Here is a 19,181-nt window from a genome sequence, read left to right as displayed (position 1 = left end):
GTACATTATTGGCCACTTTGACATATGTCAGCTCCCAGAATTCCCCAGCCAACACTGAACTGTGGACTCCAGTCTTGGTTGACCAGGAAAAATATCGGTCCCATCTCCTGCATCCTGATCCTTTAAAGTAGAGATTCTAGAAATTGAATATAGAATCATCTGCATACAAGACACGGTCTCTCTAACCTAGCTTTTTTATAGGTTCTCATCTCAAATATTTAGGTTCTCATCTCAAATATTTAACAGAAATGAAAACTGCAGAAAATCAGCTTGAACTGCAATTTAATCAATCTGAATATAGGAAGAATTATGCAAACACGCTGGCATTGAGATTCCACACACATTCAGAACAATGCAATTCATTAATTTTATGCCAGAAAGCACAATCTGATTTGAAGAACCTGATAAGCACATGCAAGCATGTTGTTTATTTTCTAAGAAATAGGAGGTGGGGCCAAATGTAAGTTGCATTTATAATTCCCTTCAGTTGGGTTCCCTCTTGTGGCTGTAGTGTAATATATCATTTCAGGACATAGGAAATAGCTACATTCCTACATGGAATAGACTGAGGAAAGATACCCACCCTGGAGAACTAAAATGTCCTATTGAAGAATAATGCAGAATGAAGTCGTCTTGCCTAGATCTTGTCATGAATTATATTTGCTGAAAGAGCACATTTCCCCTAAATTTGAACCTTTTAGTTGGGAACATTCCAGCTTAGCAGCGGAAAAGCCCCTCCCCCCATTTCTCTATAGAAGTTTATTACTGCTGGAACTAAATTCACAGACTGTCATAAAATCCAACCTCAATTTATGTCCTCTTCTTGCATTGTTTGAAAAAAGTATCAGAGATGAAAAGGTATCTTATGAAGTAGCCTTTAACCAGATTCCAGAAGAGCAAATGTTGACAATCTTCGTTTGGTTCTCAGGATCTTCTTCTGGAGTGGTTTTTGTTTTCACCAGTTTCCCAGGCTATCAAATAGTTTAGAATCCCCAGGCAGAGTCCCCTCCAAGGACTAAGGTCCTGCCTGACCTGCTTAGTCTCTATGCACAGGTAAGTTCAGCCAGCTGCTGTTATCTATTGATTGACCAATATACCAATACAATTTATTCATTCATCAAATTTATATGATGGCCCATCTCATGAAAGAATGACTCTGGGTGATGTACATTAAAACTATAAAAAGTAATACATTTAAAATATATTCCATATATATTTTATGGATGTCCCATAAGGCAGATGCCACTTCCCAAAAATATTCAAACACACACATACACACACACTCACAGAGAACCCTTCCCTCATGCTCTCACTGACCTTTCCATGGGTCCCTTCTTCATTCACCTCCAACCCCACCATTCTCTTTTTTTTTTGTTCTCATCCAGAGGAGAGAATCAATCTTCAATGGAAACTCACAGTCTACAAACACAGGCAAGCTAGCCAGGAGATAGAGTCCATATTGAAGTGGAAATTGCCACATTATCCTTTTTCTCTCTCGGAATAGCTGAAGGAAAGACAAAATGGCCTCTGCTGGGAAGGGGAATCCATAACAGCCTGTCTGTCAAGGTTGAATTGCTAAGATGCTTGCTAACTTCTATCACTATTCAACTTGCCTTAGAAACAGGAGGGAGAGGTAGAAAGCATGGGGAAGAAATGGGAACCTATGAAGTTGTCCATGGATTGTTAAAGCCTACAAGAATGCCAGGGTCACTAACACAGGTGTCTGATGGAGAAGTGGACCATTCTCATAAAAAACAAAGACATATATGACTGGGCAGTGGGAACACTCAGAGGATGGGGTTAAAGGAAGCAATTGTTAACTAGGCAGATTTTTGCTTGGGGAAAACCAGAGTTGGTTTTATTTCTTCAGTTCTGTGATGTGTGTTCAATAAAGTTTTATCTTTTATGGCATTTCAAAGCTTGATTCCTTGATTTTGAGTTCATAAGTCAGATGGTTGCATTGTTATTTTACTGTCAGCCTCCTCCACCCCACCAGTTGCTGCCAACACCTCCAAAGTCTTGATATCCTGGTTGGCCTCTCAGTTGGAGAGTTGTCCAACCAGGGTTGCACAACACCATGGCAGACAGAGAACCTCCATCATCAACTTGTGTCAAGAATCTTTCAATATCCCAACCAGCTGCAAGAAATGTCCAGTCCTCTGTTGCTGCTGACTAAAAATGGCCAGCCTGGCTAACCTGGCTGTCAACACAGTCCTTCTGACAGCCACTGACAAACCAAAGGAAATAAAATGTATGTAGCAGAAAAAAAACACAGAATACTGATGGGCCATCTCCATAATTACCATCAGGTCTACAGGTGCAGCAGATGTGGTAGGCATGGTCAGCACAGTAATGCAGCCCCTCCTCCAATAACACAGCTCAGGTCCAGATCCAGGTCCAAAACCACATCTAGTTTCAATCCAGGTAGGTGCCAATGTAGATATTCCCTAACATCCCACACAAGCATATAAACAGCACACTAATATGAGGACTACTCATATGGTTCCTACTCTCTCCATCATCTTGTAACGATTGTTGCCCAATCTCTAGCTTTCTCATAAGAAAGTTTGTTGAAAAGATCATGAACTACAGCTAGAGAGAACTGTGGATGAAATGGGTTATCTGGACCTTTTTCAGTCAATATTCAGCTCTGGTGTTGGACAAAAGCTGCACTGGTTGTTTTTGTTTTTGTCCTGTGGCAAACCAGGATAGGGTAGTGTGATTCTTTTGGTTCTCTTTGATCTGTTTGCAGCTTTTGATTCCATCAAAATTAAAATCTCTGCAGTTCTAGGCAAGATGTCTGGACTTGAAAAGCCACTCCGTATGTTTTTCTCTCACTTAAAAGTTTTCCCCCCCCAAAAAGATTTTCCCACAAATCTCTCTTCAGCCCTCTTTTAGAATATTCTACAAAGAGCATCAAAGGAAATACTCGAAAGATGAGAACCAGTAAATAGTAGTAGTAATTAAAGTGTTGAATTCAGACCAGGAAGATCTACATTTGGTTCCCTTCTCAGCCATGGAGTTCACTGGATGACTTTGGGCTAGACACTTTTTTCAGTCTAGTACCTGATAAGAATAAAATGAAGGGAGACTATTTTGAACTTTTGAGACAAAAGGCAGGATTATAAATGCAATAAGGAATGAGTGGATGAGCCAACGAGAAGACCCATCAACCTAATTGACTTACAGTCCTCTGCTTTATATGGCACCTTAGAGCCTCCACAATGAGAAGATCAGATGCAGCTTGGAATTGTTCCCAGAGTTGTGTTATGTTCAGTCACTGAACAGAAAAAAAAGTTCATTGGGATCTTCCTTCCATCAAGCAAGAAAGTGAATCACCAATCAGGATATGAGCTGTGCTATCTCTTCCTTAATGTACCCCTGGCAAAAATAAGGCAAAACAAAATTGGGGAGGCTAAATAGTATGTCCTTAGATGTCTGGGACCTCATAATTAAATCCCTTACAACTGAATGCCTATTAGGTTTATTTCTTTTGGTGCCATAAAATAACAAAACAGTGGTATACGTACGTATCCTTCAGAGGTTCTGATATGATGCCAGTCAGTGATTTAAGTTACAAAGAAGCAGCCATACACAAAGCCTAAGATGTGCAGCATTGCCCAAACAATTATTCCCAGGTATTATTGGGCCTGCTATGTATTCTCTCTCTTTTGTAGGCCTGGGACTGAGTCTTCTGCTGTTCTGAAGGGTCTTTCAAATCTCTGGAGCAGATTTTAAAGAGGATGTAAGGGACTGCAGGAGAAGAAGGATTTGATGACGTTTACCTTCCCTAACAAGATTTTCAGCTGTCTTATTACACAGTAGAAACTCATTTACCTGTAGGAGACAGGTAATGACAGGATGGGATTAGAAAATGCTACTGTACACTTTAATCCAACCTTTTCCAGGTTAATGCCTCCCCAGATGTTTCAGACTCCAGCCTTCATCAACAAACCTTTGTGGTAAAACTCCCACACATCTGGAGAGTTCCCTGGGTGGGAAAGTCCAACTAACAATTTCTCATGCGAAATACCATTTCAAGAGGAAAATGTGGTTTGTGCTTTGTTGCTAGTCTTGCAAAGGAATTAGCAAAGCTTTAGATTAAAAAGATGGAATATAATACTGAAAAAAAATCACACTTTATTACAAGCAACAATCATTGATTCATAAAGAAGAGCAAGAACAAAAGAAGGGGAAGGACATTTATAGGAGTGGGAAATTCTCAGGCTCTGGTGTCTATAGCCACAGAGGGTGGGTCAAATTATATTTATTTCACATCTTTTCAAAGGAGAGAGCAGTGTTTGGAAGTACCCTTTATTTCCCATGCTAATGAATGGTGGAAGAATAGGTGCGTGGCCTTAAGCTAGAACAAGAAAATCTGTGATTTTTCCATCAAGTACATTGTTGCAATTTCCTTAGTTGGGCCTGCTGCTGGGTGGCTGCAGAGGCTGAGCCTTCACTGTCTTTTGTTTGTTTTTGCCCTGGTGAGTGATGCTGCTAATCTTCATTTATGGGCTGCTTGTTTGACACTCATTCAAAGTAACAACAGTTCTGAAAAAAGGAGATTTATGACCAGTCCCTGAACTTGTGGCTGCCATAGCATCTCCACAGTCATGTGATCGCAATTCGGCCACTTGGCAACTGGTGCGCGTTTACGTCAGTCACTGCATCCCATGATCATGTAATCACAGCCAACGAGTGATGTCCATGGGGAAGCTGGCAGGAAGTCACAGGTTGTGGTCACACGATATTGTGCATAATAACCATGGTGATTCGCTTAATGACTGCAGCCAGACTGCAATTAATAAGTGAGGACTACTTGTGTTTTTATTCTATTTTGACAGCTTTATTTTAGGGCAGGAATAGCGTCTTCAGTTCTGATGGGGTTATGCAATTGGGATTGAACCTGATTTTATTTCTGAGGGTTTAGAGTTTGGCCCTGATCTTGTTTCTGAGGTCCTGGGATGGATTCTCCATTTCTGATTTGCCACAAGAGCTCTTTCGTTTTATTTAATACAAGCAAACAGTTGTTGTTAATTGCGAAGTCGTGTCCGACCCATCGCGACCCCATGGACAACGTTCCTCCAGGTCTTCCTGTCCTCTACCATCTTCTGGAGTCCATTTAAGTTCACACCTACTGCTTCAGTGACTCCATCCAGCCATCTCATTCTCTGTCGTCCCCTTCTTCTGTTGCCCTCAATCTTTCCCAGCATTAGGCCCTTCTCCAGTGAGCCCTTCCTTCTCATTAGGTGGCCAAAGTATTTGAGTTTCAATAAACAGTAATCAACCCCAAAGGAACAACAATGTTATTCTGAAACACAGTGTGGCCTCTAGACTTTTAAATTTGCTGTTCCCATACTACCTGCAGTCTATATGATAAAGTGATGTCATTTTTTTAATGGGTGGATGTATTTTTCAACCTTTACCTTTCATTTGAAATGTGTATAATTAAAGCCAGGCTCTTAAGGTAGGGACTAGACTTTCTGGATCTTCTTCTGAATACACTTACTTGTTGGTATTTTCGCTCTAGGGTAATTAGAACTATAGCTTGCTCAGGAGAATGTATGTAGGACTGGAATCTTAATTAACTACAACCAGTTGAATTGGCAGAAGAAGCTAACTACAGCCTAGCTACTGTAAATGAAGCAAAGTCAGGCAAGGTTGCAGCAGCTACAAGAAAATACATTTAAGGGTTTTTCTCCCCTTATCATTCCCTTCTTTTTCTTTTGCAATTAGAATTGAGTAACTGGAAACATTTGACAACTTACGAATAAAGCATCAGCACAAAAGGAGAATAGTCATAATTGGAGTTGCATCCTTAGTTGATAATGCCCTTTTATTGCCACCAGAAGAACTGTGCTGTCTCTGATTTGACTTCATGGCAACAACATATAAGACATCCAAAGCCACATCAGAGTTAGGGCAATATTGGAGTAATTTCTTAAGAAAAATATAGGGGCCCAGGCAGAGGTATCATTAGTTAGTCTAGTGATTATAGTTTGGTCTAATAGTTAAGGCCCCAAGCTAGAAACTGGGAGACAGTGTGTTCTAGTCCTGTCTTAGGCATGAAAAAGTCAGCTGGGAAACTAGACCAGTCACTCTCTCTAAGTCCAACCCACTTTACAGGGTTGTTGTGGGTGAAATTAAAGGAGAAAGGAATATAAGGTATGGTCACCACCTTGAGTTATTTATAAAATGTATGTATCAAAATACAGGTCATCATGTCTAAAATGTTTTCACCAAGAGCTCTAGGCAACTTTGCTATCAGACAGACCTTGGAAGAGTAGAGGTTACTTGTGGTACACAGCTGTACATCAGTCTGGGCCATGTGAGTGCAAAAGCAAATAAGTACCCAAAGGAAGCCCAAAGATCATAGCAATGCTTCCAAAGTCTCCTTTTATTTTTCTAAAAAATGATCATCACCACCATCATCACCATGACTGTGGTGAACTACCAGGCAAGTGGGTGAACAAATAAACACACAAATAAACTGAACTAAGAAATAATTAAGGCAATGGGAAAAACAATGTGTTATAAAGAACGTACTCACGTAGGTCTCATGACCTACATTTGGGGACATGAAGTGACATTTTAAAATTTTGCCTGAAAGTCAGAATCCATACTTCCATCCTAATACTTGCCCCGGTGTGAAATGTAATACGAGCTTGCTCCTCCAGCCCTTGGAGGATTAAAGAGTGAATACACTGACTCTCTGCACCTGTTTCTGTCAATACATTAGATGTGGGGGTGGGGGGAGAGTAGTAAGGATGTCTAACCATGGGTCTGATTTTGAATACCGGGTTGCATCCTTTAGTCCTTTTAATTACAATGATAAATGACAAAATGTGATTCCATAATAAAATGAAAGTCAGTGTGACTGTACATAGGATCTTTTTTGGTCATCTGAAAGCAACATAAAAATGGAAAAAAATCTCTTGAAAAATAAGAGCAAATCCTTTAAAGCTAGGTTAGTTGTTAAGCACACCAGAAATTCCTGCTGATATATTTGAGTTGGGTTATAGATTTTAGTGGACAAATGATACAGGGAGAAGGCAAACCTAACCCATTCTGTTTGCTCATATTTCCACTGGGAACCAATATGAAGACTCATATCTTCTCTCTAAGTGGAAAAATCTGATGGAGGTGATAGTGGTCAATAAGGGTAAAACAAACTGACTTCCTCCAATCTAGTGCCTTCCAAGTCATGTTGGGTTATGCTTCTTTAGTTTGCATTCAATATAGTCCTTGGTTGCAGGATCTGGCAATCAAGTCCTCCATATCTGGAATACAAATTGGGCAAGGCTGGGTTAAGCAGTTTTCTGCTGTTCCCCCATGTGTCTTTGGGGGACTATGTGATATTCTTGTCTGCCATGCAATATCTTAAGAACAAGACTAAAGAAAGAAATGAGACATAAAAGTAGATATATTAAAGTAACATTCAAATAATTGTGTTAAAGTTTGCAAAGCATGTACATAAAAAAACAACATAAACAATCAAGACAAAAAATAAAGAATGAAAAGAGAATAGGGATAGAAGTGTGAGAAGGTATCCAAAAGAAAGAAAGAAAGAAAGAAAAGAAAAGAAAAGAAAAAATATATACAAAGAAAAATGTTTATAACATTATCTGGCAGGGAAGAACGCCAGTGATACTATGAATCCACCATTTAGTTTAAGAACAAATGCCTCTTTGAGAAACATAATTTTAAAAAATAATCATACATCTTGGGAAGCTATTATTTGTTTAATGATGATCTCAAGAATAATATACTGGTGTTGAATTTTATGGCCACAGGCAACTAAGCAGGCATTGACTGGGCACCCGTCTTTATAGCCTGCATAGCAGACCAACTTGCCTCTAAAAATGCCAGCCACAGTTGCCTGCCAAACATCAGGAGATCTGTTGTATAGACCAGGGGTCCTCAACCTTGGCAACTTTAAGACTTGTGGACTTCAACTTCCAGAATTCCTCAGCCAGCAAATCTGACTGAGGAATTCTGGGAGTTGAAGTCCACAAGTCTTGTCCATAAGTTGTCAAAGTTGAGGACCCCTGATATAGACCGCAGTCTCTAAACCCTGAAGCTTAGCACTGCCCATTTATAGAACAAGTTCACCTGTCATGCTAAGTCATAATCATACATTATGCCTAGGGTGTTGGGGTAACCAGGGCAACCAATATATATTATCTATGACTCTTGACTTATAACTGAACTTCATACAGATGTAGATTCCATGGCTGAGTGAAGGTGTACTGGGCACATCCAAACCTGCTTGGGCAAGGAGGCTGCAATCTTATGAAAACAAACCAGGGTTGAAAAAAACATACCAAAGCTTCTGCCTTTTCAACTTATTATTAATCTTCCTAATAGTTTCATCCCAAGGTTGACCAGGGGAACAGAATAATACATTATTTTAAGTACAGGATATCTTATATTAGATAAACTGATCTGTCTAATATGAATCTGTGATTTTTAAACATAGGGAAGATGAGATAATCCTAGGCTCACTGAATGTGTGAAATGGAATGTGTCTTACACCTCAGAGCAGGATTTTATTAAATCATCCCAAATACCTCTCAACCCCCATCTGAAAACTTCTACCGCTGCACTAGTCAGATGGTTTCACTGCTTAAAAGCTAAAACCTACCACACCATCACCAGTTCACCTTCTCCATCTCTGTTGCTACATCCTGATGCTAACTACCAAACAGCTGATGAGCAGCAGCACCAACACAAGTACCTCTTACTGCCTGCATCCAGGATGGACACTACTACTGCCCCACTTTGCAGAACCCTTTGGAGGGGCTTGCTCAACCAGTTGCAAACTCATCTGACTGAATTTTATCTATCTTGTCCAATAATCATCCAAGAGTTCCTGTCAGACGCTTCACTAAGAACAACATGCACATCATTTGCAGCATTTCTTTGGTCTATCTAGCTAGTTAGTCCTTCTGTCATAAAAAATAATCTGACACAACATGCTCCTGAAAGCCAGGCTGGCACCTATTAATGATAGCATTCTTTATGAAAGGTTTGCAAACATGCTCCTTGACAATCTGTTCCAGTGCCTTGCCAAATATAGACTTTTAGCTGACCTGCCATTTCATTGATCCTCCTCCTTCCCCTTTTTGAATGTAGGTTGAATGTAGGATTCTGTTTTTCTCCAGGCTTCCAACACCTCACCGTCTCTGCTGACATAAACTTTTGTCAAGAAACAAAAAACAGATCGCAGATTGACAGAATCTTCCAAACCTTTGTGAGCATTCGCCTAACAATCATCTGTACGTTTAACCCACGATGCAAATAAGTGCCAAGAATGTGGAGTCTGGCTCTTGGTGGGCAAGGATACCTCACCCTCCCAGTCTTTCCAGTTCCTGCTAGTCGGAATGCGCCATGTGTGGACTCTGACAACCAGAACTGTAAAGGTATCACGGGGAGAAGCAAAGGCGAGGTACATTCTCACTGAAAGGCGAATGAAGAGGAGGATACATACGCTTTGATTGCCTGCCTCTGCTTTCGTATATGAGGCAGCCGGTGCTTTTGGCTGGGAGCCCAGGCAGGGCTTTTGTAATCAAAACATGATCCTGTATGCGGTGCAACCAGTACTGAGAAAGGCCGACGGATGGCTCTCCTCTTTTAGCCCTGCTGTGGAATCTGCCGAGCTTCACCTCTGATGTCCAAAATGCACCATTCTGTGAGTGCTGCCTTTGTTGTAACCGGGAGGGATGTGGGGAGCCATTCTTGCAGTCTGAAAGCCAAGGAGTGACTTCTTTGCTTTGCTTTTCCTTTTAAAAATTGCATTGTTGTTTCAGAGTCTTTTGTTTTCAGCCAGCAGATTGTTAGCTGGATGACTGGGGAGGGCAAAAAAAGGTGGCTTTCCTGCAGTAGATTGTTATGGGACTGTCTTTCCAGGCAGGCAAGTTAGATTCCCTATTCCCCCTCCCCCAAAGAGAGGGAAGACGTTATTTTAGCAGAAATCATAACAAAACAGAATGCTGGGCAATGAAAGATGCTTCCCACTCAAAGATTAGGAGGCTGGAGAAGATGCACCCATCTGATCAAAGACTGGCAGTGCACTGCCTGACACTGTGAAGTGCTGGGCTGAGGCCCTATCCTGTCAATTCCCATCCCCCAGTGGTTTCCCCCTCACCCCCTGCTTGCTTTCTTTCTTTCTTTCTTTCTTTCTTTCTTTCTTTCTTTCTTTCTTTCTTTCTTTCTTTCTTTCTTTCTTTCTTTCTTTCTTTCTCTTTCACCCTCATACCAGAAACAGCTGATTTGGGAAGCACACTGGGAAATCCTAGTCAGAACCATAATCTAGAAAAAAGATCAGCAGCTTTCAATAGTTTAGAATCAGTGGATATGGCAAAAAATTCTCTGAAACTTTACTTTCCTACTTCATGCTTGGTTTTTACTCCCTTCCCATCCCCTCCAACATTTGTTTGATATTAATAAAGATATCTCTGACTGATAGACTCTCTCCCCCTCCTCATCTTCTAGTGGCCTCTAGGGTTTTCTTTTCCCCCAGCGAGCCAACAAACAAGCCTTCTCATTCACAGCCACTGCACGTTTGTTCTGCTAGAGCCATTTATAACTCCATGCCTGAATCACTGTACCACAGGGCTTTCTGTCCGCGAGGGCAAAGGGGGTGTCACCTTCCATTTCCAATGCCCACCAAGCCAATGTTCTTTCCAGTAGCTTGGCAGCGAGAATATCCCCTGACTGCAACACAGCAACAAACAGAAAGGAAAAATGCTGACTGTGTGGCAATGCCTGGATCAGTGTGCACCAATCAACGAGTCGCTGGATTTAATACAGGGCCTCAAATTCTGGGGCATTTCATTTGAGTCCTTGTTCTCATTGTTTTTGCTCCTGCTGCTGCTATCTCTCTGTGAATCTCCATTCATTGGCACAAATGAAATAAAAAACAAACAAACAAACAAATAAATAAATAATGGGACATGCTATCTCAGGCTGCAATACTGTATGTATATCCTTCTTTCCCAAATAGAAAAAGTCCTGTTCAGTGTTACGGTAATCAGCTAGTTATAAATGTGGCAGTGTATTACATATATATCTTAACTGGTTGGATGTGAGAAAAAGTACTTTGCTTGTAAGACAGTCTCTGAATTGTAGTTTCTGGTTTGGGCAGAAAACTGTGAGAATCCTTGAGGTAAATCTGGTTTTTAGTTGCACTTGTGGTGTACTGGCTACAATAGACCAAAAGTAGCTAGCACTGTCATCGCTATTAGTAGGAAACGTTGCATGTGGTAAGAGGTACCAGTTTATCAGTTAAAGCTCATAAGCTGGGCTACATCTTCCCCAACTTATTAAAAAGTTTTATGTGAAACGCAGAGGCACGTAGCTGCCAAAGTTTCACCCTTGACACTCATTTGACTAATATGATGAGCAATGCAGTTAATATCTAAACGGCCCATTTAGTGATTACCATCATGTAAAAAAGTTGGGAATGCAAGAGGGATAAATATAAACCTGAACTCACCAATGAATGAAAAAATATGTTTTGTGTGTGTGTATGATGTGAAGTGTAAGAAAAAGCATGTAAAACCCCTAAATGTGTGTTGTCTGATCTTGAAGCGAAGGTGTAGGTTTATTTGTCAATGAAAGGGCTAATATGTGTGTCAGAAAATATGAATTTGTTTTCTCTAGGTTGTTGTGGGTGTGTATGAAAATAGAAATCCATAGGTTAATTATAGCTGAGCATTACACTTCAGTGAATAATGATAAAGGAAAAGCTAGATATGTTTTTTGGAAATATTGTGCAATAGTCTGAATTAATGCAACCCAGAGAGAACAAGTAATCTGCTAAGGTGACATAAATATGTAGGTGGGACTGAGACAAACACATCAAGAATGAGCTATTATGAGACTCAAGAATACATGAAAAAGGTGACTGGTGAATAGCTGCTTAAAAATGTCTAGAAAGGTAATGGATAGGACATACAGTAGTTTGTTATGAGGAATGAATGTTGAAATAAATAAAAATAGCATATACTAGAGTACATTCGCCAATCTTGATATATAGAATGAGAGTTGGGTACATCAGAAACAACATAAGTTAAGCGCAATGGGAATGGGGTGCAGATAGTCCTCCACAATTGAGCCCAAAATTTATCTTGCTAAGCAAGACAGTTAAGTGAGTTTTGCCCCATTTTACAACCTTTAGTGTCAAAGACGTTAAGTGAATAACTGCAGTTGTTAAGTAAGACAGTTGTTAAGTGAATCTAGTTTCCCCATTGTCTTTGCTTGTCAGAAGGTTGCAAAAGGTGATCACATGACCCTGGGACACTGCAACCATCATAAATATGAGTCAGTTGTCTAAATTTTGTTCACATGATCGTGGGGATGCTGCAACGGTTGTCAGTGTGAAAAACGGTTATAAATCAGTTTTTTTCCATGCCATTGTAACTTCAGACTGTCACTAAATGAACTGTTGTAAGGACTACTTGTGTTTAAGAACTTTTTTATGGTGAAACAAGAAGAGAAGGTCACATATGAACAAGTGTTGCATGATTGTGGATAGGCTGTACAAGTGAATAATCAGTATGGTGAGATGATTTGATCACACAGGGAGGAAGATTGAAGATCAAATTGGTATAACTGCAAAACTATAAAGGAGGAGTGAACAAATCTAGAGGAAATAAAAGTCTGAGAAAGTTGTAGTTCAATGGAGTTGGTGAGAGTCTGAAAAAGAGGTGAGATGTTTAAAGAACCAAAGAAAATGTATGGAATGGAAGACAGAAAGACATGTATAGTTATGTTGTAAGTGTAAATTAGTCTAAGCCATGTTTCCTTTTTTTCTTCTTGTGTCTAACTTTTTTAGCTTACAAGTTCTTTCTTCTTTTCTGTGCTTTTTCTGTAAAGTGTATAGACATATATACCTGTAATTAGTTGTGCATTTGTGCAAGTTAATATAACCGACTTTCTCCAACATTTTACCTTCTACATGTAGTAGATAAGAATGATGGGTATTGTAGTTCAACATAGCTGGAAGACATCAGCTGGAGGAAGGCAGCTGCTATAAACTCTTAGAGATTCAGCTAAGCCACTTCTCTCCTCTCAGAGTTTGACATTTGTTGCTGAATGGATACCCAGTTTATAGCAACTGCTAGAGGCCAGTGAGCATTTTCAGTGTCAAAGGACTTTTACAGGGTAGAATTCCTTCACTTTTAATTTTATCTTCGCATATCTCAGAATTCATCTGAGCTTGCTACAATTGCTATTCCTCTTGGTACTCAGTGGAACTATTTTCCTCCAAAATTATAGGCACGAGGCTACTAAATTCATTTTTAGATAGATTGTAGTTATTATTATTATCAATATTTTTAGGTGATAAAGATATTAGAAGTCAAGGCAAGAGCTTTATTATCCAAATAAATTACTGTAAACCAAACACCATCGCACCGCTTGGCTCATGATTCGCACCGCTTGGCTCAGCCTCTCTGCGCTGTGAGGATAGCGCCCCACTGCCTGCTGAAACCCCTCCCCCGGAGTCCATCAAGTCAGATATGTGAAGTAGGCGAGGGCCATTTGGTGGCCACTTCCAGGTGATGGTGCATTTCTTCATTCCTCACAAAGGGTGACACGTCCCCAGTGCACGCCCAGGGTGCAGGGCCAACACGGCAGGGGCCGGTCCCTTGCTGTTTCCAGATGGCCTTGTGGAGCTAAGACTGAATGCGTTTCCGCATAGATGGCCACCACAAAATTGTACATTGGCTCCCGGGCGGCCTAGGCCAGGGCCAAGGCAGCGAGGGCCATTCCCTCACTGTTTCCAGGATGGCTTCGTGGGCCACATGAAACCATGTCGTGGACCGCATCCAGCCCCCAGGCCTTGTGTTTGACATGTCTGAACTAAGAGAACAAGGTTATCCACACATTCTGTAACATAAATATATCCTTATTATTTGTATTGTGGGGATTCATAATAAGCTGCCTATTATGAGCAGCTAGGTAGAACTTTATCACTCATTCATTTTTATTTTACTTAAGTTGCTTACTTGATTTTATCATTGTCTTTCATTGATAACATTTTAAATTAAGATGGCATCCATGAAAAGAATTACTTCTTTCCTATTTGGTTTCAAATAGCAAGCACTGCAAATAAAATGTGAAGTTTAACTAATATAGGCCGCATGATGTACTAGTTTGTCAACAATGCTTGCCAATAATTTCTTGAGGAATTCCATTTAGAAAAAATGTCTTCCAACATTAGAAATAATTACATTTCTTTAAGTACAAACTTTATTAACCTTTTCAAGATTTAAGCAGATATATACATTTGTACATCTCAATTTTCCTTTTCTTTCTTAAGAACCTTGATAAATGGTAGAAGCATAATATAGACACATACTTTTCTTAATTATATGTTGGCCTTTAATTATTTCTTAAGGTGTTTTTATGCTGTGCAAAATGGCTTTATTTATATATTTACAAATATCCTTTCATAAGAAGAAATGGCGAAGACAGCTCCACTAAATGTGGAGCCAAAGACCACATCAGAATGAAGAGCTGGTGAGTGGCTGGCTACTTCTAATTTCTCTCTGGACAAGCAGAGAACTTGAGATTGTACAGAAGTGCTCCAGACAGGGGTCCCTCACAAGGAGATTGCAAGACAGCAGGCTTTGGTGGGTTTAGAGGTGTGTAAGATGAGAGAAAGCCGTCTTTGCTCAAATTATGGTTGGTGCTTTTGTGGACACAGGATCTGCATGCTTTCTTTTTTTTAATGACCTTCTGAATTTGATGGTTAATTGCTTTTCAGCTATTATGAACTTCTGGAGTGACAACTTTTTATGGTACCAGGTGAGTCTCCTTCAATCCTTAGTGAAAGATATTTTAAATACAAATTTAAAAAATGTAAAAAAATATTTTAGGGGAATAAACTGCAAAAGGGTGATTAGAACACCAATTTTGGAAAGTTACAAATGGATCAAGGATCCAGATCAATTTGAAATAAGACTTTAGAATTAATTGTAAAACTTCTACTGTGGCAAAATGCTATTGTTTTGAATTCTTTTTTTAAAAAAAATCCTGATGGAACTTTGAAAGCTGGACACTAGAGAAGAGGTCCCCAACCTTTCTACATTGGTGGCCCAGAGGGAAAAGAAGAGGAGGCATAGGGCCACATGCATGTGTGTGATGCAAACGGGCAGTGCAAAGTGTGTGCGCAATTCTCAGAGCGGAGCTAGCGCTTGGGTGATGCGTGGTACAAGGTTATTCCTGTGTGATGCTCGGGGGAGGCCATCCACATGGCCCAGTAGCCAAGAGGCCACGGCCCAGTAGTGGGCCACGGCCCACAGGCTGGGGACCCCTGCACTAGAGGGAACCAGGAGAAACCAAAGATTACAATTTTTTTAAAAATATATATTTTATTGGTTTTATAATTTTAACAAAAAGTATTTGAGACACACCGTGGTGTTTGGGTACACAAAAATTCCAACATAAAATCACAAAATAACAGCTCAACTTAATACACTCGCTATCATCTCTCTATTTCCCTCAAATAACATAATAAATTTAATATATTTCATTTCTATCCTAAGTTTCTATTACTACTAAACCTGTTTATTAAAAGCTTATCAATTTCAATTACCATAATCAAATAATGTATTACAACAACATATTACCCCTTCAAATATCTCTTGCAAATATATTCAAGTTCTTAATCTCTCTCATCCCTTTTATTTATTTCTTCTTCCAATAATAGCTAATTTAATTTAAAAAAACAATATTATCATATCTTACCAAATTGTATCATCATACACAAATATCTCTTAATTAATTAAACATTACACATACATATATATAGTTACAATTTTCTTACTTCTAAACTAGATCATTATCTCTAACCCCAAAGATTACAATTAAAAGAGAAGAACACTTAAATTTGACCTACTAGAATGGAGCAAAATATTTTAACATTCAACATATTGAGGTATATTTTTTGAACAGTGGATCCAGAAATTAATTTTAAAGGTGTCTGCCTCTATGGATGCACTGAATTTAAATAATGTTGTGGAAGAGGAACAGGTTTTACTGGTGAAGACTGCGACAGGCTACAAGAAAAGGATGCCACACCGGATATACTAATGAAACTGGTTGATGTCTTAATAATTAAAAGAGATATACAAATAACAAACTGAAAAAGTGACCTGGATACTTCCCTATATTAAATTTACAAAAAACAACTTGTTTTTTTTATTGAAAATTTTTTATTTTTTAAAACATACAATCATTTATAAAAATACAATAAAATTTTAAAATAGAAAACCCCCCCCCTTACCCTCCCTCCCACCCCCAACCCCCCTCCCTTCACTTCCCAGAGCAGAATACAGGGTTAAAAAAAAGAAAATTATAATAATTAAGAAAAAAAAGAAAAAAAAAGAGAGGGAAAAAATATCATAATTAACCTTTAACTCCATAACCTATAAAACAATTCTCTATAATATTTGATATTCATTCATAAAATAAATGAAACTTTTTAATTCCATACTTTTTCTGAATATAATCTATCCACCTTCCCCATACAGTAATATATCTTTCTTGTGAATGATCCTTTAAATAAGCAGAAATTTTTGCCATTTCTGCAAAACTAGATACGTTAAATATCCATTCTTCTAAAGTAGGCAAGGAATCTTTCTTCCAATATAAATCTACTAGTAACCTTGCTGCAGTTAATAAATTCAACATCAAAGTAGTTTCTTTTTCATTTAAGTCAACAAAAATACCAAGTAAAAATAGTTGAGGAATAAACTTTATCTTTTTTCTAAAAATCTTTTGAATGTTCCACCAAATCATAATCCAAAAAGCCTTTACTTTTTTACAGTTCCACCAAATATGAAAGTATGTCGCATCATTATTGCCACATCTCCAACATTTGGGCTGTATGTTGGAATACATACAAGATAATTTTTTAGGATCTAAGTGCCATCTATAAAACATTTTATAAAAATTTTCTCTCAAATTTTGAGCTTGTGTAAATTTAACATTTCTTATCCAAATTGTCTCCCATAAATCCAATGAGATCGGCTCCTGTATATTCTGAGCCCATTTAATCATACAGTCTTTAACCAATTCTGTTTCCGAATCTAACTCTAATAAAACATTGTATATTCTTTTTATATGAGCCGGACCTTGGTTTTTAATCTGAATAACCAATTGTCTATCTTCTAGTGTTATTCCCTCTTTCTTGTCTACAGTCCATCTATCCATTATTTGTAAATATTGAAACCATGACTGTAGAATATTTTGCTGCCTTAATACATCTAGGGATTTCAAATGCCAATTCGAATCAGAACAAATTAACAATTCTTTGTACGAGATTTTATCAAAATTTGTCCCCTTAGAAGTTCCCTCAATTGCATGTCTGGGAATCCCCCAGATAGGTATTTTATAATTTAATCTATAATAATACTTCTTCCAAACACGAAGTAAGGCATTCCTCAAAATATGTGATTTAAAAGTCCGATCAACTTTCTTATTAAAAATTAAATATGCATGCCAACCATATATTAAATCCCAACCTTCCAAAAAAAGAATATCCATATTTGTTAAATTAAGCCAATCACTTAACCAAGTTAGGGCGGCTGCATCATAATATAATTTCAAATTAGGTGCCTTAAGTCCCCCTCTTTCTCGAGCATCCTGTAATATCTTAAATTTAACCCTTGGTTTCTTCCCGGCCCATATAAAATTATTGATACCCTTTTGCCATTCCTCCAAATTTGCCTCTTTTTTAAGAATAGGTATCATCTGAAACAAAAAAAGAAACTTTGGTAGAACATTCATTTTTACAGCTGAAATTCTCCCCAACAATGACAATTGCAATTTTTTCCAATCTCTTAAATCCTTTTGGACTTTTGCCCATAGTGGTTCGTAATTGTTCTTATACAATTTTCCATTTGAAGCAGTTAGATATACTCCCAAGTATTTAACCTTTTTTACCATCTGAAAACCTGTGGCTTTAATCAAACTTTCCCTTTCTTTAACTGACATATTCTTAGATAATATCTTAGTCTTATAATTATTAACTTTAAAACCAGAAACATTCCCATACTGTGTTATAAGTTCTAATAAACCATCAATCGCCTGATTCGGCTGTTCCAAAATTAAAACCAAATCATCCGCAAATGCCCGCAATTTATACTCATTCTTCCTTATCTTTACACCCTTAATTAACTTCGATTCCCGAATCTGAATCAATAAAATTTCCAATGTTAAAACAAATAACAATGGGGATAATGGACATCCTTGTCTTGTCCCTTTTTGAATATTAAAATTCTCAGTCAATCCCCCATTTACAACAATTTGTGCAGATTGCTGCTGATATATAGCTTTAAGTGCATGTAAAAAATTATCCCCAAAATTCATTTTCTCTACCAAAGAAAATAAAAATTGCCAGTCCAATTGATCAAAAGCTTTTTCAGCGTCCAAAAAGATAAAAGCCACAGGAATCTGATTATTCTTATCCAAGTACTCAATTAAGTTAATAATTTGTCTAACATTATGTTTCATATATCTCCCTGTTATAAATCCTGCTTGATCACTATGAATCAAGTCTTTCATAACCTGCATTAATCTATTTGCCAAAATTTTTGTAAAGATCTTATAATCAACATTCAATAATGAAATTGGCCTATAATTCTTAGGCTCTGTAAGATCCTGATCTTCCTTCGGAATCAGTGATATAAAGGCTCTTTTCCAAGAAGGAGGAACTTGCATACCCAACAAAATACTATTAAAGAGTTCCTTTAATGGCTCTATCATTTCTTCAGATAAGATCTTATAATACCTAGAAGTCAGTCCATCTGTTCCAGGAGACTTTCCAACCTTTAACTGCTTAATAGCTAAACCAATTTCCTCCACAGTAATTAAACTATTCATCCCATTTTGTTGTTCCTCTGAAAGTCTAGGAAAATGTACTGATTGTAAATATTTATCTATATCCAAACCCCTTATATTATCACTTGAATATAATTTTGTGTAAAAGTCCAAAAAGCTTTTTCTAATCAAATCTTGCTGAAAAACCTCAGTACCTTTATATTTTACTTTCTCTATAATTCTAGCTTTCTGTTTCTTTCGTAACTGATAAGCCAACCACCTCCCAGGCTTATTCGCATTGCAAAAAGTATTATGTCTCATATACGACAGATTGGTAGCCACCTGATCTG

At 38.2% G+C, this 19,181-nt stretch overlaps 1 protein-coding gene and 1 long non-coding RNA gene across 4 annotated transcripts in view; one reads left to right on the top strand and one right to left on the bottom strand.

Moving 5' to 3' along the window:
- Positions 1-6,379: 6,379 nt before the first annotated feature.
- Positions 6,380-9,471, bottom strand: LOC120299239. Its single transcript, XR_005554366.1, has 2 exons — positions 9,093-9,471; positions 6,380-7,280 (listed from the first exon to the last, which is right to left on the bottom strand). It is a non-coding gene; the product is annotated as an uncharacterized LOC120299239 (long non-coding RNA).
- A 23-nt stretch (positions 9,472-9,494) lies between these two features.
- CCDC9B (coiled-coil domain containing 9B) overlaps positions 9,495-19,181 on the top strand; it is a 74,909-nt gene continuing 65,222 nt past the window's right edge. For 2 of the 3 annotated variants that reach the window (XM_039323851.1, XM_039323848.1), the window contains exons 1-2: positions 9,495-9,691; positions 14,774-14,814. In XM_039323851.1, the coding sequence (XP_039179785.1) occupies positions 14,779-14,814 (36 nt within the window). In that variant the 5' untranslated portion in view covers positions 9,495-9,691; positions 14,774-14,778. The remainder of the gene's footprint in view (positions 9,692-14,773; positions 14,815-19,181) is intronic. The other variant, XM_039323849.1, reaches the window with a different exon arrangement.

This window comes from Crotalus tigris, unplaced genomic scaffold (genome assembly GCF_016545835.1).
Source record: "Crotalus tigris isolate CLP2741 ecotype Arizona unplaced genomic scaffold, ASM1654583v1 scf7180000024285.889131, whole genome shotgun sequence".
Classification (NCBI taxonomy): Eukaryota; Metazoa; Chordata; class Lepidosauria; order Squamata; family Viperidae; genus Crotalus; species Crotalus tigris.
Note: the sequence above shows the minus strand (reverse complement) of the source record. Positions and strands in the feature narration are given on the sequence as shown.